This window comes from Ranitomeya variabilis, chromosome 4 (genome assembly GCF_051348905.1).
Source record: "Ranitomeya variabilis isolate aRanVar5 chromosome 4, aRanVar5.hap1, whole genome shotgun sequence".
In the NCBI taxonomy this organism is placed as follows: Eukaryota; Metazoa; Chordata; class Amphibia; order Anura; family Dendrobatidae; genus Ranitomeya; species Ranitomeya variabilis.
In genome coordinates this window covers 470,440,270-470,466,433 of record NC_135235.1, presented here as the reverse complement: position 1 = coordinate 470,466,433, position 26,164 = coordinate 470,440,270, and the positions used below count along the sequence as shown (strand labels likewise).

Sequence of the window (26,164 nt, the reverse complement as noted above, 5' to 3'; positions counted from 1 at the left end):
ATGTAAGTCAGACATTGCTTTTCAACCATGCTTCCACAGAATTAAAAAAAAAAAACAACTCATGAAATAGGCCTGGACAGAAATAATGGTACCCCTGAAAATAATGTGACAAAAGGGACATGTTAAATCAAGGTGTGTCCACTAACTAGCATCACAGGTGTCTACAATCTTGGAATCAGTTAGTGGACCTGTATACAGGGCTACAGATACTTACTGTGCTGTTTGGCGACATGGTGTGTATCACATTCAACATGGACCAGAGGGAGCAAATGGAGAGTTGTCTCAGGAGATTACAAAGAAAATTATAGAAAATCATGTTAAGGGTAAAAGTTATTAGACCATCTCCAAGTAGCTTGATGTTCCTGTGACTACAGTTGCACATATTATTCAGAAATTTCAGATACATGGGACTGAAGCCAACCTCCCTGGACGTGGCCGCAGGAGGAAAATTGATGACAAAGACACGGATAACACGAATGGTAACAAAAGAGCCCAGAAAAACTTCTATACAGATTACTGTAAAGGTGAACTTCATGTAAGGAAAATCAGTGTCAGATCGCACCATCCGTTATTGTATGAGCCAAAGCGGACTTCATGGGAGACGACCAAGGAGGACATCATTGTTGAAAAAAAAATCCTAAAAAAAACAGACTGAAATTTGCCAAACTACATGTTGTCAAGCCACAAAGCTTCTGGGAGAATGTCCTATGGACAGACAGATGAGACAAAAATTGAGCTTTTAAGCAAAGCACATCAGCTCTATGTTCACAGACGGAAAAATGAAGCATATCAAGAACACTGTCCCTACTGTGAAACAGGGAGGGGGCTCTGTTATGTTCTGGGGCTGCTTTGTTGCATCTGGCAGTACATTTTTTGATAATAGGATCCTATGAGCTACATGTATTGTGCCCCTATACAGTGTCATAAGTTGGAGGTTTACTGTTGTGAATTCCGTTCTTGGGCTCCATCCTGTGGTTGCGAATGCTATTTTTGGGAGTTCTGCTCTTGGGCTCCCTCTGGTGGTTTCAAGTGGAACTTAGCAGCTGCTTTCACTAATCGGTTTCCTGGCCTTGTTATTTAACTGGGCTTTTGGCTGTAGTGGATGCCAGCTGTCAATGTTTCTTCCTGTGGATTCAGTCCTTTCCTGGAAGTTCTCTGTTGGCCAGTCCATTTCAGCTTAAGATAAGTTCTGCTAGTTTTTGGGTGTTTCCCTGCTTATGACCTTCTGTTCAGTTTATGTTATGTCTCTTTTGTCCAGCTTGTCATTATGAAATATTCCGGCTAGTTGGAAGCTCTGGGGTTGCAGATTTGCCCCTCCACACTGTGAGTCGGTGTGGAGGTTATTTTTGTAAACTCTGCGTGGACATTTAGTTTTTATACTGACCGCACAGTAGCCTTTTCTATCTCTGTCTATTTAGATAGTATTGGCCTCCTTTGCTAAAATCTAGTTTCATTTCTGAGTTTGTCATTTCCCTCTCCACTCACTGTCAATATTTGTGGGGGGCTATCCTTCCTTTGGGGGTTTCTCTGAGGCGAGATAGTTTTCCGTTTCCATCTTCAGGGGTAGCTAGTTCTTAGGCTGTGAAGAGGCATCTAGGCAGAGATAGGAACGCTCCACGGCTATTTCTAGTGTTGGTGTTAGGAGTAGGGATTGCGGTCAGTAAAGCTACCACCTCCTCAGAGCTAGTACATTATTTGTTTTACCCACTAGGTCATTTCAGTGCTGCTCCGTAATCACTAGGTCATATTAGTGATTACTGTCTGTGGAGCTGCCACCTCCTCTGAGCTTGTCCAAGATTGGTTTTACCCACCAGGTCATCTCAGTACCACTCCGTAACCACCAGGTCATAACAGTACAGCTGGCCCACAATGTGTTAAATGCATCTCAAAAGAGGGAAGAGAAAGTTCTGAGTCATTGTTTTTTTTTTTCTTGTTGCTTGTTTCGTCTTTTTTTTCCCCTTGATTTTTGGATGGTGCAGGAGCTTGGTGCTGATATGGAGGTTCAGGGTCTGTCTGCGTGTGTTGATCATCTCGCTGCAAGGGTACAGAGTATCCAAGACTATGATGTTCAAACTCCTGTTTCAGAGCCTAGAATTCCTATCCCTGATTTGTTTTCTGGGGATAGATCTAGGTTTTTGAACTTTAAAAATAATTGCAGATTGTTTTTTGCTCTGAGACCCCGTTCCTCTGGTGACCCTATTCAGCAGGTGAAGATTGTTATTTCTCTGCTGCGTGGCGACCCGCAGGATTGGGCATTCTCCCTTGAGCCAGGGAATCCTGCATTGCTCAATGTAGATTCATTTTTTCAAGCACTTGGATTGCTTTATGACGAACCCAATTCTGTGGATCAGGCAGAAAAAATTTTGCTGGCTCTGTGTCAGGGTCAGGAAGCGGCAGAGATATATTGTCAGAAATTTAGAAAGTGGTCTGTGCTTACAAAATGGAATGAGGATGCCCTGGCGGCTATTTTCAGAAAGGGTCTTTCTGAAGCTCTTAAAGATGTTATGGTGGGGTTTCCCACGCCTGCTGGTTTGAACGAATCAATGTCTCTGGCCATTCAGATTGATCGGCGCCTACGTGAACGTAAGGTTGTGCACCATATGGCGGTGTCCTCTGGGCAGAGTTCTGAGCCTATGCAATGTGATAGAGTTTTGATGAGAGCAGAACGGCAGGAGTTCAGACGTCACAATGGGCTGTGTTTTTACTGTGGTGATGCTACTCTTGCTATCTCTGACTGCCCGAAGCGAACTAAGAGGGTTGCTAGGTCGGTTACCATCAGTACTGTACAGCCTAAATTTCTCTTGTCTATTACCCTGATTTGCTCATTGTCGTCCTTTTCTGTAATGGCATTTGTGGATTCTGGCGCTGCCCTGAACTTAATGGACCTAGAATTTGCCAAGCGCTGTGGTTTTTCCTTGGAGCCTTTGCAGAATCCTATTCCCTTGAGGGGGATTGATGCTACGCCATTGGCCAAGAATAAACCTCAGTACTGGACACAGTTAGCCATGAACATGGCTCCAGCACATCAGGAAAATATTCGCTTTTTGGTGTTGCATAATTTGCATGATGTGGTTGTGCTGGGGTTTCCATGGTTACAGGTACATAATCCAGTGCTGGATTGGAAATCTATGTCTGTGACTAGTTGGGGTTGTCAGGGGATACATAGTGACATTCCTCTGATGTCAATTTCCTCGTCCCCTTCTTCTGAAGTTCCTGAGTTTTTGTTGGATTTCCAGGATATATTTGAGGAGCCTAAATCCAGTCCTCTGCCTCCTCATAGGGACTGTGATTGCGCTATTAATTTGATTCCTGGCTGTAAGTTCCCAAAGGGTCGACTTTTCAATCTGTCTGTGCCAGAGCATGCCGCTATGATGACTTATGTAAAGGAGTCCTTGGAGAAGGGGCATATTCGCCCATCTTCGTCACCGTTGGGAGCGGGGTTCTTTTTTGTTGCCAAGAAGGATGGCTCCTTGAGGCCCTGTATAGATTATCGCCTTCTCAATAAGATCACAGTCAAATTCCAGTACCCTTTGCCTTTGCTCTCTGATTTGTTTGCTCGGATTAAAGGGGCTAGCTGGTTTACCAAGATTGACCTTCGAGGGGCGTATAATCTGGTCCGCATCAAACAGGGTGATGAATGGAAAACAGCATTTAATACGCCCGAAGGCCATTTTGAATATCTTGTGATGCCTTTCGGGCTCTCTAATGCTCCATCTGTGTTTCAGTCCATTATGCATGATATTTTCCGGGAGTATCTGGATACATTTATGATTGTATATTTGGATGATATTTTGGTTTTTTCCAATGATTGGGAGTCTCATGTGAAGCAGATCAGGATGGTATTTCAGATTCTTCGTGCTAATACACTGTTTGTGAAGGGGTCTAAGTGCCTTTTTGGAGTTCAGAAGGTTTCTTTTCTGGGGTTCATTTTTTCTCCCTCAGCTATTGAAATGGACCCTGTTAAGGTCCAGGCTATTTATGATTGGACTCAACCCACATCTGTGAAGAGCCTTCAGAAATTTTTGGGTTTTGCTAATTTTTATCGCCGCTTCATTGCTAATTTTTCTACTGTGGTTAAACCTCTGACCGATTTGACCAAGAAAGGTGCAGATGTGGTGAATTGGTCCTCTGCGGCTGTGGAGGCCTTTCAGGAGCTTAAGCGTCGTTTTACTTCTGCCCCTGTGTTGCGTCAGCCAGATGTTTCTCTCCCTTTTCAGGTTGAGGTTGACGCTTCTGAGATTGGGGCAGGAGCTGTTCTGTCTCAGAGAAGTTCTGATGGCTCTGTGTTGAAGCCATGTGCTTTCTTCTCCAGAAAGTTTTCGCCTGCTGAGCGTAATTATGATGTCGGTAATCGGGAGTTGTTGGCTATGAAGTGGGCATTCGAGGAGTGGCGACATTGGCTTGAGGGAGCCAAGCATCGTGTTGTGGTCTTGACCGATCATAAGAATCTGATTTACCTTGAGTCGGCCAAGCGGTTGAATCCTAGACAGGCTCGGTGGTCTTTGTTTTTCTCCCGTTTTGATTTTGTGGTCTCGTATCTTCCGGGATCTAAGAATGTGAAGGCTGATGCCTTGTCTAGGAGTTTTTTGCCTGATTCTCCTGGAGTCCATGAGCCGGCTGGTATTCTCAGGGAGGGGGTGATTCTTTCTGCTATCTCCCCTGATTTGCGGCGGGTGCTTCAGGAGTTTCAGGCTGATAGACCCGACCGCTGTCCTGTGGGGAAATTGTTTGTTCCTGATAGATGGACTAGTAAGGTGATTTCTGAGATTCATTGTTCGGTGTTGGCTGGTCATCCTGGGATCTTTGGTACCAGAGATTTGGTTGCCAGGTCCTTTTGGTGGCCTTCTTTGTCACGGGATGTGCTTTCCTTCGTGCAGTCCTGTGGGATCTGTGCCCGGGCTAAGCCCTGCTGTTCTCGTGCTAGTGGGTTGCTTTTGCCTTTGCCTATCCCTGAGAGGCCCTGGACGCATATTTCCATGGATTTTATTTCTGATCTTTCTGTTTCTCAGAAGATGTCTGTCATCTGGGTGGTTTGTGACCGGTTTTCTAAAATGGTCCATTTGGTACCTTTGCCTAAGTTGCCTTCCTCCTCTGATTTGGTTCCTTTGTTTTTCCAGCATGTGGTTTGTTTGCATGGTATTCCGGAGAATATTGTGTCTGACAGAGGTACCCAGTTTGTTTCTAGGTTTTGGCGGTCCTTTTGTGGTAGAATGGGCATTAGTTTGTCTTTTTCTTCGGCGTTTCACCCTCAGACAAATGGACAGACGGAGCGAACCAATCAGACCTTGGAAACCTATTTGAGATGCTTTGTGTCGGCTGATCAGGATGATTGGGTTACCTTCTTGCCGTTGGCCGAGTTTGCCCTTAATAATCGGGCTAGTTCGGCTACTTTGGTTTCGCCTTTTTTTTGTAATTTCGGTTTTCATCCTCGCTTTTCTTCAGGGCAGGTTGAGCCTTCGGACTGTCCTGGGGTAGATTCTGTGGTGGACAGGTTGCAGCGGATTTGGACTCATGTGGTGGACAATTTAACATTGTCTCAGGAAAAGGCTCAACGTTTTGCTAACCGCCGTCAGTGCGTTGGTCCCCGGCTTCGGGTTGGGGATTTGGTCTGGTTGTCTTCTCGTCATGTTCCTATGAAGGTCTCTTCCCCTAAGTTCGAACCTCGTTTTATTGGTCCTTATAGGATTTCGGAAATTATCAATCCGGTGTCTTTTCGTTTGGCCCTTCCAGCTTCGTTTTCCATTCATAATGTGTTCCATAGATCTTTGTTGCGGAGATATGTGGTGCCCATGGTTCCCTCCGTTGACACTCCTGCTCCGGTGTTGGTTGAGGGGAAGCTGGAATATGTGGTGGAGAAGATTTTGGATTCTCGTCTTTCAAGGCGGAAACTTCACTATCTGGTCAAGTGGAAGGGTTATGGCCAGGAGGATAACTCTTGGGTTTTTGCCTCCGATGTCCATGCTGCCGATTTGGTACGTGCTTTTCATTTGGCTCGTCCCGATCGGCCTGGGGGCTCTGGTGAGGGTTCGGTGACCCCTCCTCAAGGGGGGGTACTGTTGTGAATTCCGTTCTTGGGCTCCATCCTGTGGTTGCGAATGGTATTTTTGGGAGTTCTGCTCTTGGGCTCCCTCTGGTGGTTTCAAGTGGAACTTAGCAGCTGCTTTCACTAATTGGTTTCCTTGATTTGTTATTTAACTGGGCTTTTGGCTGTAGTGGATGCCAGCTGTCAATGTTTCTTCCTGTGGATTCAGTCCTTTCCTGGAAGTTCTCTGTTGGCCAGTCCATTTCAGCTTAAGATAAGTTCTGCTAGTTTTTGGGTGTTTCCCTGCTTATGACCTTCTGTTCAGTTTAAGTTATGTCTCTTTTGTCCAGCTTGTCATTATGAAATATTCCGGCTACTTGGAAGCTCTGGGGTTGCAGATTTGCCCCTCCACACTGTGAGTCGGTGTGGAGGTTATTTTTGTAAACTCTGCGTAGACATTTAGTTTTTATACTGACCGCACAGTAGCCTTTTCTATCTCTGTCTATTTAGATAGTATTGGCCTCCTTTGCTAAAATCTAGTTTCATTTCTGAGTTTGTCATTTCCCTCTCCACTCACCGTCAATATTTGTGGGGGGCTATCCTTCCTTTGGGGGTTTCTCTGAGGCGAGATAGTTTTCCGTTTCCATCTTCAGGGGTAGCTAGTTCTTAGGCTGTGAAGAGGCGTCTAGGCAGAGATAGGAACGCTCCACGGCTATTTCTAGTGTTGGTGTCAGGAGTAGGGATTGCGGTCAGTAAAGCTACCACCTCCTCAGAGCTAGTACATTATTTGTTTTACCCACTAGGTCATTTCAGTGCTGCTCCGTAATCACTAGGTCATATTGGTGATTACTGTCTGTGGAGCTGCCACCTCCTCTGAGCTTGTCCATGATTGGTTTTACCCACCAGGTCATCTCAGTACCACTCCGTAACCACCAGGTCATAACAGTTTACATTGGAATGTTTCTGACAAAAACCTCAAAGGTCACAATTACCCATACAGACATGGAATAACTCTCACTATAAGGCTACTTTCACACTAGCGTCGTTTGGAATACGTCGCAATGCGTCGTTTAGGAGAAAAAACGCATCCTGCAAAGTTGTCTGCAGGATGCGTTTTTTACCCACAGACTTACATTAGCGACGCATTGCGACGTATGGCCACACGTCACATCTGTCGTGCGACGGATGCATCGTGTTTTGGCGGACCGTCGGCACAAAAAAAGTTACATGTAATTTTTTTGTGTGTGTTGTGTCCGCCATTTCCGACCGCGCGCATGGCCAGAACTCCGCCCCCTCCTCCCCGGACATTACAATGGGGCAGCGGATGCGTTCAAAAACTGCATCCGCTGCCCCCGTTGTGTTAATTAACACACTGTCCGTCGGTATGTCGGGCCAACAATTTGCGACGGCCCGTACCGACGGACTAGTGTGAAGTAGCCTAACTAGTGTATAGTCCTAGATTTGCTAGGATTTCGGCCATTGTGCAGTTTGCGAAATAATATTTCTTACACACGTGCTCAAAATTGTTGGTACCCCTCGTTTAATGACAGAAAAACCCACAATGGTCACAGAAATAACTTGAATCTGACAAAAGTAATAGTAAATAAAAGATCTATGAATATGAACAAATGTAAGTCAGACATTGCTTTTCAACCATGCTTCCACAGAATTAAAAAAAAAAACTCATGAAATAGGCCTGGACAGAAATGATGGTACCCCTGAAAATAATGTGACAAAAGGGACATGTTAAATCAAGGTGTGTCCACTAACTAGCATCACAGGTGTCTACAATCTTGGAATCAGTGAGTGGACCTGTGGACCAGGGCTACAGATACTTACTGTGCTGTTTGGCGACATGGTGTGTATCACACTCAACGTGGACCAGAGGGAGCAAATGGAGAGTTGTCTCAGGAGACTACAAAGAAAATTATAGAAAATCATGTTAAGGGTAAAAGTTATTAGACCATCTCCAAGCAGCTTGATGTTCCTGTGACTACAGTTGCACATATTATTCAGAAATTTCAGATACATGGGACTGAAGCCAACCTCCCTGGACGTGGCCGCAGGAGGAAAATTGATGACAAAGACACGGATAACACGAATGGTAACAAAAGAAAAACTTCTATACAGATTACTGTAAAGGTGAACTTCATGTAAGGAAAATCAGTGTCAGATCGCACCATCCGTTATTGTATGAGCCAAAGCGGACTTCATGGGAGACGACCAAGGAGGACATCATTGTTGAAAGAAAAATCCTAAAAAAAACAGACTGAAATTTGCCAAACTACATGTTGTCAAGCCACAAAGCTTCTGGGAGAATGTCCTATGGACAGACAGATGAGACAAAAATTGAGCTTTTAGGCAAAGCACATCAGCTCTATGTTCACAGACGGAAAAATGAAGCATATCAAGAAAAGAACACTGTCCCTACTGTGAAACATGGAGGAGGCTCTGTTATGTTCTGGGGCTGCTTTTTTTGTTGCATCTGGCACAGAGTGTATAGAATCTGTGCAGGGTACAATGAAATTTCAAGACTATCAAGTGATTCTATAGAGAAATGTGATGCCCAGTGTCAGAAAGCTTGGTCTGAGGGGCAGGTCATGGGTCTTGCAACAGGATAATGACCCAAAACACACAGCTAAAAACACCCAAGAATGGTTACGAGGAAAACATTGGACTATTCTGAAGTGGCCTTCTATGAGCCCTGACCTAAATCCTATTGAGCATCTTTGCAAAGAGCTGAAAGATGCCGTGTGGAAAAGGTAACCTTCAAACACAAGACATCTGGAGCAGTTTGCTCTTGAGGAGTGGGCCAAAATACCTGTCGAGAGGTGCAGAAGTCTAATTGACAGTTACTGGAATCGTTTGCAGTGATTACCTCAAAAGGTTGTGCAACAAAATATTAAGTTAAGGGTACCATCATTTCTGTCCAGGCCTATTTCATGAGTTTTATTTTTCTTTATTCTGTGGAAGCATGGTTGAAAAGTAATGTCTGACTTTCTTTTGTTCAGTTTCATAGATCTTTTATTTATTATTACTTTTGTCAGATTCAAGTTATTTCTGTGACCATTGTGTTTTTTTGTGTCATTAAACGAGGGGTACCAACAATTTTGATCACGTGTGTATCACATATATTGCTATATATAAATGGCTACAAAAATTCAATTACAAACATAACTATTCTGCTACTTTTAATAAACCCATTGGCGTTTCAGGATATAAAGGAATGCTCATTCTAAATTACAAAGAAAATGTACTTTACAAAGCAATTAATAAAATATCTACTAATATCATTAATACATACTGTATGTATAAAAATATTTGTAGACATTCTCAATGCTAAAAGTATCAAGGGGGAATTACAATTCAAATGACTTCCTGTCCCATTGCAGACAAAAGTTGTTAGACTCTCTGGCTGGTGGCAGAAAGCAATACACTATATTCAACTTTTCCTGGAATAGATTTTAGCATTAAAATAGTATCCAAGTGTCTTCAGACCATATATTGTTGTCACAGAACACAGTTTATTGTTTTATGTCCTGTCGGCAGCATTTTATATGTTCTGTAAATATTTTAAGTCTTCTCGCACAGTATATGTGTCAAGGAATGAAATATAGCAGCCCAATAGATTTTACAGAGAGATTGAAATTTGGAAATCAGTTGTTGGCCCTCTGTGAGAAAAGAAAATTCTACAGTAAATGCTATAAGATATGTTGTGTTCTATCCTGTCCTTTGTATATTAGGGGCCTTAAATCAAAAGTCAATGGGTTCAGAATGAAGAGTTTATAATGTCTTATTACCACAGTGTGTAAATCTGTCCTAGAAACAGAATAATCTGGGAAAAAGAGGAAGCTCATCCCAGATCAAAGGACCAAAACATGAATAGTTTATTGCATATAAATAGAGAATGTAGCCCAAAGTCATTAAATTCAGTAGTAGGTTACTTATACACTAAGGTAGATATTCAAACCTTGGGCTGAAAGGTATTTTTTACAGATTGCTCAAAAACACAAATCATACAAAATAATCAAAAACCTTAAACAAATAAGACAACAGATACATTGTCCTAAAGAATTGCAGAACTACAATCTGAAATAATCTTGGTATGAACCAAGACCCGGAAGACGATCATCAACTCTTCTGAAACTGACTCCAGTATTACAGAACCGATTCCTCCTTTGGAAACGAGAGTCCAAGAGTTTTAATAAAACCATCCTGTTTTCTGAGAAGGACAACAGGTAAGAAAAGTTTCAATGTAGACACATAGCCAAAATATTCAATGAAACGTTCTTATTCATTTCCCCATGCAATATTTTGTTTAGTTCGTTACATATCTTGTTTAGTTCATTACAGTTTACATTAGTTACACTTTAGCTGCAGACTGAAATGTTACTGTATAAGAATTTGTAACAAGGAAAATTCAGTAGAAATATGCAGAGATGACAGTGCCAAGTGACCCCCTGGGGCCTGATTCTGTGAGAAAAATCCTCCAGCAGTGTGAAACCTGTCCTATGACACATAGGCTTTAAATTGAACATCAAACCTAATAATCCATATCTTATCCCAACAATGACACAAAGAACACTCACTTTCCCCAGAAAGTTCCATCCTCTCCCACTGAAACTTATTTACATATTTCTACTCGTAGCAATTCACATGCTATTCTCTCAAAGACTATGCATCACCATACTACTTGCTTTCAGCAACTTTCTATTCAGTTTCTGTAATGTATCTAGTTTTCTGTACAAAAACAATATCTTATATTTAGGTTTTTACATATGGGATGGTAGTCATAGATAAGCAACGGGAATGTTATCTGCTCACCAATTCTCAATCAAATGAGATGCATATTATATATGTGATTCATGGCTATGTATATTACTTTAATTATTCTCACATAGTTTGCTCATAGAGATTTGCTGATTCAGATTTCCAAGTGTGGTACGAAAAGAAAAGCCTAAGAAGCAAAAGGCATGCACAATTGGAAGAAAGTAAGCTGGTAAACTTATTTTCCAGGACTTGACTATGGGGGACATAAGTGTTGACACCATTTCTCCGGTCACTGAGTCTTCCCTACAAAATGACACCAAGTTTGAGAAGATCAGTATTGACCAGCATTCCTTGGCCGCTGTTGAGCCACCTGTGTTGTGGAAGAAAGGAGGTCGTATGCTCTCTGGGCATCTGGGGTTAAATGTGCTGCTGTTGGCGATCGTCCTTGTTAGCAGTGGGGCTTTCTATGATGTCGCAGTGGTTGAACGGGAGGTGCTGTCTTTTCTGTGCGTCCTTATGGGCCTCACCGGCTGCTGGATGATGGTTTACCTGCTCTGGACATCTAGAAAGGACCGTCACATAAACCTAAAGGACTTCCATGCTGGACCCATCTGGCTGAGAGGTAAGGCTAAGCATAGAGTAAAGGACAATCATGTGGTAGATATGGAGATCAATGTAGTAGAAACATTTAGATTTATTTTATTTCATGGATAATTCCTAATTAATGCTAATTGCCAAATTCACTAAGACAAATTAATTATATATGTAACTGTATAAAAAATTAACATATAAATCAAGCAATCATTTTTTATTTTAAATTGTATTGAAAGATTTATGGTAAGAGAAGTTCTGGAAATGTCATATGGGGCAGAAGGCTTGGAGTACTTGGGGAAGCTACACCAAATACAATATACGGTACATTACTAATTTTCAAATTTACCTTATGTACCTTTCAATCATCTCTTATAAGCCACCATTCCTAAACACAGTTTTGAGTGTAGGGGCACATATATTTTTATATATTGCATATATAATTGATAAAAATAAACTAACAGTTCTATTTTACAATGCATTCTTTGCAACATTTTTTCCACACTTGCCCAAAACGTTTGCACAGTACAGTGTATAGTGAAAGAGAGAGTCAGAATTTACATCCACTTTCGTTTGAGGATGCTCCACAAAATGATCAATAGGGTTTAGGTCTGGAGACATGCTTGGCCAGTCTAGCACTTTTACTCTCAGTTTCTTTGGCAAGGCAGTGGTCCTCTTGGAGGTGTGTTTGGGGTCTTTGTCATGTTGGAATACTGCCCCGCAGCCCAGTTTCCAAAGAGCCATAAAGCTCTGCTTTATTATGTCACTAGTAGAATACCAGCGGAAAATACAGTATGTTAAATTGTTGGTTATGGGAGCTAAAGTAAAATTTTCAGTGTCACCCTAAAATTGACATTTTCAGAGTGCTACCGAAAAAAAAAAAATTTCCACTTTACATTTTTATTATTTTGCCATTTTACTAATTTGTCATAACATTGACGTGATCAACAACTTTTCTTTTAATTTCAACATTTTTATTGATTTTACATATTTAATACATATTATGTAGTATAAACTATTACAACTATTTTTTTAATTATTTTTTATCAAAAATGAAAATTTATGCACCTTTCACAAACATATAAAACATTTACACCCAATTAACAACATAGTGCAACCCTTCCCCATCCTCCCTCCAGTGTAATCTTTAAGTAGTTGACAGACAAAAGAGTAAAATTGGTTTACAATGAAACAACTATCTATTGTAGTGCTATTTGGTAAGCAATGTTTCTGGTTTTACCTTCAGGTGTATATATGAAAAGATTTTTGGGGTTACGTACAACTGTCCATGTGAAAAACACGGGCTCTTGCCAGCTACTTTAAGTGATTGACCTTGTGCTTTGTTTATAGTCATAGCAAATGCAAGTCAGATTGGGAACTGCAAATGCTTAAAATTGAAGGGCATGTCGCTTGGTAGCAAAGGAATACGCGGAATGAAAACATTTGCTCCTTTAGAGTTTCCCATAAGAATAGTGGCTTCAATAACATTGGGCATGAGACTCTAAATGCACAATCTTGTGCCATTACAAATTTTTGGTGGGTCAAGGTTCCAAAGCAAAATTATTGTGGCTCCTATTTTTAAAGTGACCTTATGTGGTGGCATTCCAGGAGGCTCCAAAGAATTCAGAAACTCCAATAGATACATTACGGCTTGTTCACTCTCCATGACTGAATCAATGGACATGTATGTAGTCACCAGACCAGGCAGCCTTCCCTGAAATAGTAGATTTATAGAGCTGACACGCAATAAGTTCCATTACCGACGATGTCATTTCACAAAAATCTTCCAGAAAGGAAATGAGACCAGTAGTGGAATCAGTAGGGAACCTGTCATTTCCAAGGCATAGTAGCTCGTGTGTAAATTTGTCCGCAGTTGTATTTCCCATCAAATGATCCCGCATATTAGTAGTAAGAGTTTTCTTCTGAACATGTATCCACAGATAAGAAGATTTTAGACAGGTATTCAGCTCATCCGCTGGTGTTGTTCCCTTAAGAACAGGTAATGTCTGGCAGAAGTCACCTGCAAAAATTACAACAATTTCCTCCATTAAACGATCAGTGCCATGCAGATCTTTCAAGGTGCGATCAAGGGCCTTGACCGCTTTCTTGTGCACCATGGTACATTCATCCCAAACAATTACTTTGCAAGTTTGTAATACCTTAGCTTTCCCAGAGCCCATAGTGATATTACAGACAGGAGTTTCTGACAGCGCTAGATTAAAGGGCAATCCTAGTGCTGAATGAGCCGTGCACCCTCCATCTAAAAGAGTGGACGCAATCCCAGATGATGCAACAGCCAGGGCAATGTCACTGTTTGAGCGAATTTCTGCAAGCAGCAAATTAATTAAAAATGTTTTACCAGTACCTCCTGATGCATCTAGGAAAAATAGTCCCCCATTTCCACTGGAAATCTGAGCCATGATTGCCATACAAGCCGATCTTTGGTCATCAACCAAAAGAGGCTTATTTAATATGACAAATTCTTTACATTTTTCCAAATCATAGCTATTTTCTTGCAGAATATCTCTGTTCATAATATCAAAGTCTGGTCGATTTGGTGCTGGTAAACCTAATTCTATTAGAGTTTTACTATTGATAGATATGCACCTTTCTTCTAACATCAAGACGGGCTTTGTTGAATATGTCAGCAGTGAAATTTAAGTCTAAGTCTGGATTAACTATCCTTTGCACTCTAAGAATATATTCACTAAGATATTCTTTGTATTTGTCCCAAAGCGCACAGGGAGTGGAAAGTGTGCAGGTTGTAATTATTATAGCGAACAGGTCTTTAGTAGGGTTGAGCGAAACGGATCGGACAAATTCAAAAATCGCCGACTTTCGGCAAAGTCGGGTTTTTTGAAACCCGACCCGATCCTAGTGTGGGATTGGCCATGAGGTCGCCGATCTGCGCGCAAAAGTCGTGTTTCATATGACGCTTTCAGCGCCATTTTTCAGCAAATGAAGGAGGACGCAGAGTGTGGGCAGCGTGATGACATAGGTCTCGGTCCCCATCATCTTAGAGAAGGGCATGACAGTGATTGGCTTGCTTTCTGCGGCATCACAGGGGCTATAAAGGGGCATGCACGCCGACCGCCATCTTACTTCTGCCGATCGTAGCATAGGGAGAGATTGCTGCAGCTTCATCAGAAGAAGGGAAATACGTAGTTAGGGAGGGAAGATTAACCCCCAAACTGCTTGTGCTGTAGCGATTTCCACTGTCCAACACCACCTTTTTTTTGCAGGGACAGTGGAGGCTATATTTTTGAGCATCAGCTATGTAGCTTATTAGGCTGCCTTATAAGGCTCCCTGATAGCTGCATTGCTGTTTGCACGCTGCTGTGCGAACCAACTGCTTTTTTAAAAGCAAAAATCCTATTGCTCCTTTCTGCACAGTTATCTTGTTTATTTGTCCACACATTTGTGTGCAGCAGTCCTTTTTATTGCTGCCATGCTTGTCCTGAGATCATTGTAGGGGGATTGAAATTGTACTACAGTCCTTGTATTTTTTCATATATCTTCCAGCCACTTTCTGCCACTTACATTGTGTTGTTTTATACACTGGGCCTGAGTTTTGGTTCAGTCTCCAAAAAAAAAAAAGTGAGATTCAAATTCTCACAAAGTGGATATACTTCAGTCCTGTTAGTTTGTCGTATATCAGCCAGCCACTTTCTGCCACTTACATTTTGCTGTTTTATGCACAGGGCCTGAGTTTTGGTTCAGTCTCACACAAAAAAAGGGAGATTTCAATTCTCAACAAGTTTATATACACCTTCTACCTTGTTTGACAGTACCATATAACGGTTGTTATTTTGGTTACATTTTCAAAAAAATGAGGAAGTCTGTTGGATGAGCCCGTGGGCGGTGGTTGCCAGCTGGTACTGATGGTGGTGGTGGTGGTGGTGCATCTGGTGGTAGTGGCAAAAGAACAATAGCACCTAAGGCTGGAGGTGTTGAGCCAGCGTCATTGTCTGGCTACACAAGGCCTCGAAGGCTACCTTATCTGGGAGTAGGAAAACAGCTTTTAAAGCCAGAGCAGCAGGAAAAAGTTTTGGCTTTCCTTGCTGACTCAGCCTCTAGCTCTTTCGCCTCCTCTTCAGAAAGTTCCAAATATAAAAGCAGCGAGTCATCAGTGGATGCTCCCAGTCAGGAACAAGACGTTTCCTTGTGTCCTTCACCGAAACCAAAAGTGAAGGATGCGTCAGGCGACACTATAGGTTACTCCATGGAGCTCTTTACAGATACCGTGCCTGGGTTACAAAGGAAAATTGTTAACTGCCCATTACAAGATGAATCGGACATGGAGTGCACTGATGCACAGCCACAGCTAGATTATTATGCTGTTCCACTGACTCAGATCACTACATTGCCCTCGCAGTGTACTGAGCCAGAATCTGACCCTGATGAGACTATGGTGCCCCATCCCGAACGCTATAGCACCTTACACGGTGACACAGAGGAAGGTGCACATGACATTGAAGAGGAGGTAATAGATAACCCAGTTGTTGACCCAGATTGGCAGCCATTGAGGGAAGAGGGTGCCGCTGCCAGAAGCTCAGAAGCAGAGGAGGATGATCCGCAGCAGCCATCTACATCGCAACAGCTGTCATCTGGCAGGCCCGTATCAGGCCAAAAACGTTTGTCAAAAGCAAAAACAGTTTTAGGATAGCGTGGCCAACCGGTGAAAGTAGCACAGCGTGCAATGCCTGAAAAGGTATTCCATAGTAGGAAGAGTGGAGTGTGGCAATTTTTTAACCAAGATCCGAATGATCAGTGCAAAGTTATCTGTAAGAAATGCTCAAAGACCTTTAGCAGAGGGAAGAATCTTCAAAATTTAAATACAACGTGCATGCTTAGACATTTAACCAGCATGCACTTGCAAGCCTGGACTAACTACCAAACGTCCCGTACCGTAGGTGCACCTGCTCAGAATGAAGGTAGTCAGCAACGCTACATTGCTTTGGCGTTGCGACGATACCTTCTCATTTGCTGCTGGTGGTGTCCTAACCGGTGGGCTTACAGTGAGGGAAGCAGTCAGGGAATCACAAGGTTATTGGTAGGAAGCACTGTATGTAGGCCAACATCAAGAATACCATCACCAACTCTCTCTCAATCCGCCATGTCCACCACCACCACTGCTAGTTCCACCATATGCAGTTCTCCAGTCCAGCTCACCCTACAAGAGACTCTCGTTAGGAAAAGAAAGTACTCATCCTCTCATCCGCGTACACAGGGTTTGAACGCCCACATTGCTAGACTAATCTCGTTAGAGATGATGCCCTACCGGTTGGTTGAAAGCGAAGCTTTCAAAGACCTGATGGCCTATGCAGTACCACGCTATGACCTACCCAGTTGGCACTTCTTTGCGAGAAAAGCCATCCCAGCCCTCCACCAGCATGTCAAAGACCACATTGTCCATGCACTGAGGCAATCAGTCAGTGGAAAGGTGAAACTCAAAACAGATGCATGGACCAGTAGGCATGGCCAGGGACATTACATGTCCATCACGGCACACTGGGTTAATGTGGTGGATGCAGGGTCCACAGGGGACAGCCATAGTGGGACAGTTCTGCCTAGCCCACAGTCTAGGAAACAGTTGGCTGTAGGCGTTCGCCACCCCTCCTCTTCCTCCTCCTCCAGAAGTGAAAGCTCGTCCACAGAGCGCAGTCGCACACGACCACTCCATCCGCAGCTGCCAGTGTTGCTCACAAGGTGTCCCATTATCGAACAGCTAGTGTTAAACGTCAGCAGGCTGTGTTGGAAATGAAGTGTTTGGGTGACAACAGACACACCACGGAAGTACTGGCCGAGTACTTGCAGCAACAAACTCAGTCATGGCTGGGCAGTGTACATCTTGAGGCCAGCAAGGTAGTCAGTGATAACGGAAGGAATTTTATGGCTGCCATAGCCCTTTCAGAACTGAAACACATACCTTGCCTGGCTCACACCTTGAACCTGGTGGTGCAGTGCTTCCTCAAACACTATCCGGAGTTACCAGCGCTGCTTCTGAAGGTGCGAAGACTTTGCTCGCACATCCGCCGGTCGCCCGTACACTCCAGCCGTATGCTGAACCATCAGCGATCGGTGAATCTACCCCAGCACCGCCTAATAATCGACGTTGCAACAAGGTGGAACTCCATACTGCACATGGTTCAGAGGCTGTGCGAACAGAGGCGTGCTGTAATTAATTTGTGGGAGGATACACATACACGGGCAGGCACTTGGATGGCAGACATGGAGTTGTCTGGTGTGCAGTGATCGAAGCTACAAGACCTCTGTCAAGTCCTTCAGTGTTTTGAGGAATGCACACGGCTGGTAACTGCAGACAGAGCCCTCATAAGCATGAGCATCCCACTAATGCATCTGCGGATGCAAAGTTTGACGCACATTAAGGAGCAGGCGTCTGCTGCCCAGGAGGAGGGAAGCCTTGATGACTGTCAGCCATTGTCTGATCAGGGAAGTCTCCTGGACGAGGTGATGGACGAAGAGGAGGAGGAGGAGGAGGAGGATGATGGGGATGAATATTTATGGGAGGAGGATGCTTCTCAGGGGGCAATAGAAACTGGTGGCATTGCAAGGTCAGGTACAGGGTTTTTGCGGGACACAAGTGATGTTGATTTGCAAGAAAGTGCTCCTCAACCCAGCACAAGCAGTGAATTGACACCTGGAACATTGGCCCACATGGCTGGGTATGACGTGCGCATCCTAAAAAGGGACCCCTGCATTATCAAAATGATGACCGATGACGATTACTGGTTGGCCTGCCTGTCATGATTCCCAATGGCAGGGACATGGGCAAAAACGGACTAGCTCTAGGAAGATGGTATCTCAGGTAATCGCGATGCTGAACCTAGCACGCAAATAAAAGTAGCCAGGGGGTGTGCCTACGTTGTATCCCTAGACACCTCGCGCCAGCCGGAGAGCTAACTACCCCTAAAAGAGGAATACACAGACCTGGCTTGCCTCCAGGGAAACCCCAAAAGTTATAGTAGCCCCCCACATGTAATAACGGTTAGGTAAGAGGAAAACACAAACGCAGTATGAATATAGATTCAGCAAAGTGAGGCCCTCTGACTAGATAGATGAAAATACAAAAGAGGACTTCGCGGTTACCTCAAAACCCTAAGCAGCCATCCTGAAACCACCTTAACTCCGTTATCAACTCATGACACCAGAGTAGTAATTTCAGATCACTAGAGCTTCCAGCAGCACGAGAAATATAAATGCATGCTGGACAAAACAAACACAAAAAGCCAAAGATTTCAACTTAGCTGAATTGCAGACTTGGAGCAGGTAGCAAGCAACAGAGATGCTCTGGTAACATTGATTGCCGGCACTAGAGTGACTGAGAAGCCAGACTAAATAGGAAACTCCCAATTTCCTGATGAAAACAGGTGCACTGGAAACACAAGACCAAAGTCAACCAGTACCACCAGTAGCCACCAGAGGGAGCCAAAAACAGAATTCACAACAGTACCCCCCCCTTAAGGAGGGGGCACCGAACCCTCATGAGAACCACCAGGGCGATCTGGATGCGCCCTATGAAAGGCGCGAACCAAATCAGAGGCATGAACATCAGAGGCAGTCACCCAAGAATTATCCTCCTGACCGTATCCCTTCCATTTAACCAGATATTGAAGTCTCCGTCTGGAAATACGAGAGTCCAAAATCTTCTCCACAACATTCTCCAATTCACCCTCCACCAGCACAGGAGCAGGAGGCTCAACAGAAGGAACAACCGGTACCTCGTACCTCCGCAACAACGACCTATGGAAAACATTATGAATGGTGAAAGATGCTGGAAGGTCCAAACGAAAAGATACAGGATTAAGAATCTCCAAAATCCTATAAGGACCTATGAACCGAGGTTTGAACTTAGGAGAAGAAACCTTCATAGGGACAAAACGAGAAGACAACCACACCAAGTCTCCAACACGGAGATGATGACCCACACGACGATGACGATTAGCAAACTGCTGAGTCTTCTCCTGAGACAACTTCAAATTGTCCACCACATGACTCCAAATCAGGTGCAGTCTATCCACCACAGAATCCACTCCAGGACAATCCGAAGACTCCACCTGACCAGACGAAAAACGAGGGTGAAACCCTGAATTGCAAAAGAAAGGAGAAACCAGAGTAGCAGAACTGGCCCAATTATTGAGGGCAAACTCTGCCAACGGCAAAAAGGCGACCCAATCATCCTGATCAGCAGACACAAAACACCTCAAATACGTCTCCAAGGTCTGATTAGTTCGCTCCGTCTGGCCATTAGTCTGAGGATGGAACGCAGATGAAAAAGACAAATCAATGCCCATCCTGGCACAGAACGCTCGCCAGAACCTAGACACAAATTGAGATCCTCTGTCAGACACGATGTTTTCCGGGATACCATGTAAGCGAACCACATTCTGAAAAAATAAAGGAACCAACTCCGATGAAGAAGGCAATTTGGGCAAGGGTACCAAATGAACCATCTTAGAAAAACGGTCACACACCACCCAAATGACGGACATTTTCTGAGAAACCGGGAGATCCGAGTTAAAGTCCATAGAGATGTGCGTCCACGGCCTCTTCGGAATAGGCAAGGACAACAACAATCCACTAGCCCGAGAACAGCAAGGCTTGGCCCGAGCACAAACATCACAAGACTGTACAAAGGTACGCACATCCCGAGACAGGGAAGGCCACCAGAAGGACCTGGCCACCAAATCTCTGGTACCAAAAATTCCAGGGTGGCCTGCCAACACAGAAGAATGAACCTCTGAGATGACTCTACTGGTCCACTCATCTGGAACAAACAATCTCCCAGACGGACAACGATCAGGCCTATCAGTCTGAAACTCCTGCAAAGCACGTCGCAAGTCTGGGGAGACAGCAGACAAAATCACTCCATCCTTAAGGATACCCGTAGGCTCAGAATCACCAGAGGAGTCAGGCTCAAAACTCCTAGAAAGAGCATCTGCCTTCACATTTTTGGAGCCCGGCAAGTATGAAACCACAAAATTAAACCGAGAGAAAAACAATGACCAGCGCGCCTGTCTAGGATTCAGACGCCTGGCGGACTCAAGGTAAATCAGATTCTTGTGATCAGTCAAGACCACCACCTGATGTCTAGCACCCTCAAGCCAATGATGCCACTCCTCAAATGCCCACTTCATAGCCAAGAGCTCCCGATTACCGACATCATAATTTCGCTCGGTGGGCGAAAACTTTCGAGAGAAAAATGCACATGGTCTCATCACTGAGCAATCGGGACTTTTCTGCGACAAAACCGCCCCCGCTCCAATCTCGGAAGCATCAACCTCAACCTGAAAAGGGAGCGAAACATCAGGCTGGCTGTTGTGAAATTGGATTTTGGGCTCCCCCGGTGGCCACTGGTGGAATTGAACTTGTGTGCATCATCCCCTCTGTTCACCTGTTCCCATCAGGATGTGGGAGTCGCTATTTAACCTTGCTCCTCTGTCACTTCCATGCCGGTCAACATTGTAATCAGAAGCCTTTCTGTGCATGTTCCTGCTACCAGACAACTTCCAGCTAAGTCGGACTTTTGTCCTTGTTTGTTTTTTGCATTTTGTTCCAGTTCACAGCTGCAGTTTCGTTTCTGTGTCTGGAAAGCTCTTGTGATCTGAAATTGCCACTCTGATGTTATGAGTTAATACTAGAGTCTTAAAGTAATTTCAGGATGGTGTATTGATAGGGTTTTCAGCTGACCATGAAAGTACCCTTTCTGTCTTCCTGCTATCTAGTAAGCGGACCTCGATTTTGCTAAACCTATTTTCATACTACGTTTGTCATTTTCATCTTAAATCACCGCCAATATATGTGGGGGCCTCTGTCTGCCTTTCGGGGAAATTTCTCTAGAGGTGAGCCAGGACTATATTTTCCTCTGCCAGGATTAGTTAGTCCTCCGGCCGGCGCTGGGCGTCTAGGGATAAAACGCAGGCTACGCTACCCGGCTACTGTTAGTTGTGCGGCAGGTTTAGTTCATGGTCAGTTTAAGTTTCCATCCTTCCAAGAGCTAGTTCCTATGTATGCTGGGCTATGTTCTCTTGCCATTGAGAACCATAACAGTTTGACCGGCCGACAAAGGGTTAAATTAATTGGCAGAGAAAGGAGAGAAAAAAGAAGTCTGCTGAAAAATTTTTTTTTTTTTTTTTTCCTTCAGTTCTGAGTGTGCTTTCAATTGAATCACTTGCAAGTCTGCCTATATTGCAGCCTTCCTCTCTCTCTCTCCTTCTAATCCTGGAATGGCTCTGTGTTCACCTGTTTAAAATGGATATTCAGAGTTTAGCTGCAGGTTTGAATAATCTCACCACGAAAGTTCAAAATTTACAAGATTTTGTTGTTCATGTTCCTATATCTGAACCTAGAATTCCTTTGCCTGAATTTTTCTCGGGGAATAGATCTTGCTTTCAAAATTTCAAAAATAATTGCAAGTTGTTTTTGTCCCTGAAATCTCGCTCTGCTGGAGATCCTGCTCAGCAGGTCAGGATTGTGATTTCCTTGCTCCTGGGCGACCCTCAAGATTGGGCTTTTGCATTGGCTCCAGGGGATCCTGCGTTGCTCAATGTGGATGCGTTTTTTCTGGCCTTGGGGTTGCTTTATGAGGAACCTCATTTAGAGCTTCAGGCGGAAAAGGCCTTGATGTCCCTATCTCAGGGGCAAGATGAAGTTGAAATATACTGCCAAAAATTCCGTAAATGGTCTGTGCTTACTCAGTGGAATGAGTGGTACCAGGGATTTGGTGGCAAGGTCCTTCTGGTGGCCTTCCCTGTCACGAGATGTACGAGGCTTTGTGCAGTCTTGTGACGTTTGTGCTCGGGCCAAGCCTTGTTGTTCTCGGGCTAGTGGATTGTTGTTGCCCTTGCCTATCCCGAAGAGGCCTTGGACGCACATCTCGATGGATTTTATTTCGGATCTTCCTGTTTCTCAGAAGATGTCTGTCATCTGGGTGGTGTGTGACCGTTTCTCTAAGATGGTCCATTTGGTTCCCCTGCCTAAGTTGCCTTCTTCTTCCGAGTTGGTTCCTCTGTTTTTTCAAAATGTGGTTCGTTTGCATGGTATTCCGGAGAATATCGTTTCTGACAGAGGAACCCAATTCGTGTCTAGATTTTGGCGGGCATTCTGTGCTAGGATGGGCATAGATTTGTCTTTCTCGTCTGCTTTCCATCCTCAGACTAATGGCCAGACCGAGCGGACGAATCAGACTTTGGAGACATATTTGAGGTGTTTTGTGTCTGCAGATCAGGATGATTGGGTTGCTTTTTTGCCTTTAGCGGAGTTTGCCCTCAATAATCGGGCCAGCTCTGCCACCTTGGTGTCTCCTTTTTTCTGTAATTCGGGGTTTCATCCTCGATTTTCCTCCGGTCAGGTGGAATCTTCGGATTGTCCTGGAGTGGATGCTGTGGTGGAGAGGTTGCATCAGATTTGGGGGCAGGTGGTGGACAATTTGAAGTTGTCCCAGGAGAAGACTCAGCTTTTTGCCAACCGCCGGCGTCGGGTTGGTCCTCGGCTTTGTGTCGGGGACTTGGTGTGGTTGTCTTCTCGTTTTGTCCCTATGAGGGTCTCTTCTCCTAAGTTTAAGCCTCAGTTCATCGGCCCGTACAAGATATTGGAGATTCTTAACCCTGTGTCCTTCCGTTTGGACCTCCCTGCATCTTTTTCTATTCATAATGTTTTTCATCGGTCATTGTTGCGCAGGTATGAGGTACCGGTTGTGCCTTCCGTTGAGCCTCCTGCTCCGGTGTTGGTTGAGGGCGAGTTGGAGTACGTTGTGGAAAAAATCTTGGACTCCCGTGTTTCCAGACGGAAACTCCAGTATCTGGTCAAATGGAAGGGATACGGTCAGGAGGATAATTCTTGGGTGACTGCCTCTGATGTTCATGCCTCCGATCTGGTCCGTGCCATTCATAGGGCTCATCCTGATCGCCCTGGTGGTTCTGGTGAGGGTTCGGTGCCCCCTCCTTGAGGGGGGGGTACTGTTGTGAAATTGGATTTTGGGCTCCCCCGGTGGCCACTGGTGGAATTGAACTTGTGTGCATCATCCCCTCTGTTCACCTGTTCCCATCAGGATGTGGGAGTCGCTATTTAACCTTGCTCCTCTGTCACTTCCATGCCGGTCAACATTGTAATCAGAAGCCTTTCTGTGCATGTTCCTGCTACCAGACAACTTCCAGCTAAGTCGGACTTTTGTCCTTGTTTGTTTTTTGCATTTTGTTCCAGTTCACAGCTGCAGTTTCGTTTCTGTGTCTGGAAAGCTCTTGTGATCTGAAATTGCCACTCTGATGTTATGAGTTAATACTAGAGTCTTAAAGTAATTTCAGGATGGTGTATTGATAGGGTTTTCAGCTGACCATGAAAGTACCCTTTCTGTCTTCCTGCTATCTAGTAAGCGGACCTCGATTTTGCTAAACCTATTTTCATACTACGTTTGTCATTTTCATCTTAAATCACCGCCAATATATGTGGGGGCCTCTGTCTGCCTTTCGGGGAAATTTCTCTAGAGGTGAGCCAGGACTATATTTTCCTCTGCCAGGATTAGTTAGTCCTCCGGCCGGCGCTGGGCGTCTAGGGATAAAACGCAGGCTACGCTACCCGGCTACTGTTAGTTGTGCGGCAGGTTTAGTTCATGGTCAGTTTAAGTTTCCATCCTTCCAAGAGCTAGTTCCTATGTATGCTGGGCTATGTTCTCTTGCCATTGAGAACCATAACAGCTGGCGCAACACAGGGGCAGAAGAAAAGCGGCGCTTAAGCTCCCGAAAGGCCTCCACAGCCGCAGAGGACCAATTGGCAACATCAGCACCCTTCTTAGTCAAATCAGTCAGAGGTTTAGCAACACTTGAAAACCCAGTTATAAATCGACGATAGAAATTAGCAAAGCCCAAGAACTTCTGAAGACTCTTCAGGGAAGTAGGCTGCGTCCAATCACAAATAGCCCGAACCTTGACAGGATCCATCTCAACAGAAGAAGGGGAAAAAATATACCGCAAAAAGGAGATCTTCTGAACCCCAAAGATACACTTTGAACCCTTTACAAACAGAGAATTGGACCGCAAAACCTGAAAAACCTTCCTAACCTGTTGAACATGCGACTCCCAGTCATCCAAAAAAATCAAAATATCATCCAAATACACAATCATAAATTTATCCAGGTATTTACGGAAAATATCGTGCATAAAGGACTGAAAGACTGAAGGAGCATTAGAAAGACCAAAAGGCATTACCAAATACTCAAAATGGCCCTCGGGCGTATTAAATGCAGTTTTCCACTCATCTCCCTGCTTGATCCGCACCAAATTATACGCACCCCGAAGATCAACCTTAGAGAACCACTTTGCCCCTTTAATACGAGCAAATAAATCAGTCAGTAGTGGCAAAGGATACTGGTATTTGACGTAATCTTATTCAACAGGCGATAATCAATAGAGGGCCTCAGGGAGCCATCTTTTTTACCCACGAAAAAAAAACCTGCTCCTAAAGGGGATGAGGATGGACGGATATGTCCCTTTTCCAAGGACTCCTTAATATACTCTCGCATAGCAGCATGCTCAGGCACAGATAGCTTGAACAAACGACCCTTGGGAAACTTGCTGCCAGGAATCAAGTCTATAGCACAATCGCAATCCCGGTGAGGGGGGAGAGAACTAAGTTTAGGCTCCTCAAAAACATCACCATAATCAGACAAAAATGCCGGAATTTCAGAGGGAGTAGATGAAGCAATGGAAACCAAAGGTACTTCCCCATGAGCCCCCTGACATCCCCAGCTTAACACAGACATTGTTTTCCAGTCAAGGACTGGATTATGAGTTTGCAACCATGGCAATCCAAGCACTAAGACATCATGCAAGTTATGCAACACAAGGAAGCGAATCACCTCCCGATGGTCAGGAGTCATACACATAGTCACTTGTGTCCAGAACTGTGGTTTATTCCTAGCCAAAGGTGTGGAGTCGATACCCTTCAGAGGGATAGGAACTTCCAAAGGCTCTAGGCTAAACCCACAACATCTGGCAAAGGACCAATCCATAAGACTCAAGGAAGCGCCAGAATCCACATAGGCATCCACAGTAATAGTTGATAATGAACAGATCAAAGTTACAGACAAAATAAACTTAGACTGTAAGGTGCCAATTGCAAAAGACTTATCAACCTTTTTTGTGCGTTTAGAGCATGCTGATATAACATGAGCAGAATCACCACAGTAGAAGCACAACCCATTTTTACGCCTATAATTCTGCCGTTCACTTCTGGACAGAATTCTATCACATTGCATAATCGCCGGTGCCTGCTCAGAAGACACCGCCAAATGGTGCACAGGTTTGCGCTCCCGCAAACGCCGATCAATCTGAATAGCCATAGTCATGGATTCATTCAGACCTGTGGGCGTAGGAAACCCCACCATGACATCTTTAACGGCGTCAGAGAGACCTTCTCTGAAATTCGCCGCCAGGGCGCACTCATTCCACTGAGTAAGCACAGACCATTTTCGAAATTTTTGACAATATACTTCAGCTTCATCATGCCCTTGAGAGAGGGCTAGCAAGGCCTTTTCAGCCTGAATCTCCAAATTAGGTTCCTCATAGAGCAACCCCAGTGCCAGAAAAAATGCATCCACATTGAGCAGCGCAGGATCCCCTGGTGCCAATGCAAATGCCCAATTCTGGGGGTCACCCCGCAACAAGGCAATAACAATTTTAACCTGCTGAGCGGGGTCTCCAGCGGAACGAGATCTCAGAGAAAGATACAATTTACAATTGTGCTTAAAATTCAAAAAGCAAGATC

General features: G+C 44.3%; 1 protein-coding gene across 2 annotated transcripts in view; it reads left to right on the top strand.

Annotated features, from left to right (window-relative positions):
* Positions 1 to 9,947: 9,947 nt before the first annotated feature.
* Positions 9,948 to 26,164, top strand: part of LOC143765264 (proton channel OTOP2-like) — a 36,384-nt gene continuing 20,167 nt past the window's right edge. Inside the window, exons 1-2 of one of the 2 annotated variants that reach the window (XM_077251747.1) lie at positions 9,948 to 10,260; positions 11,039 to 11,414. In XM_077251747.1, coding sequence (XP_077107862.1) covers positions 11,048 to 11,414 — 367 coding nt within the window. In that variant the 5' untranslated portion in view covers positions 9,948 to 10,260; positions 11,039 to 11,047. Of the gene's footprint in view, positions 10,261 to 10,923; positions 11,415 to 26,164 lie in introns of both variants that reach the window. The other variant, XM_077251748.1, reaches the window with a different exon arrangement.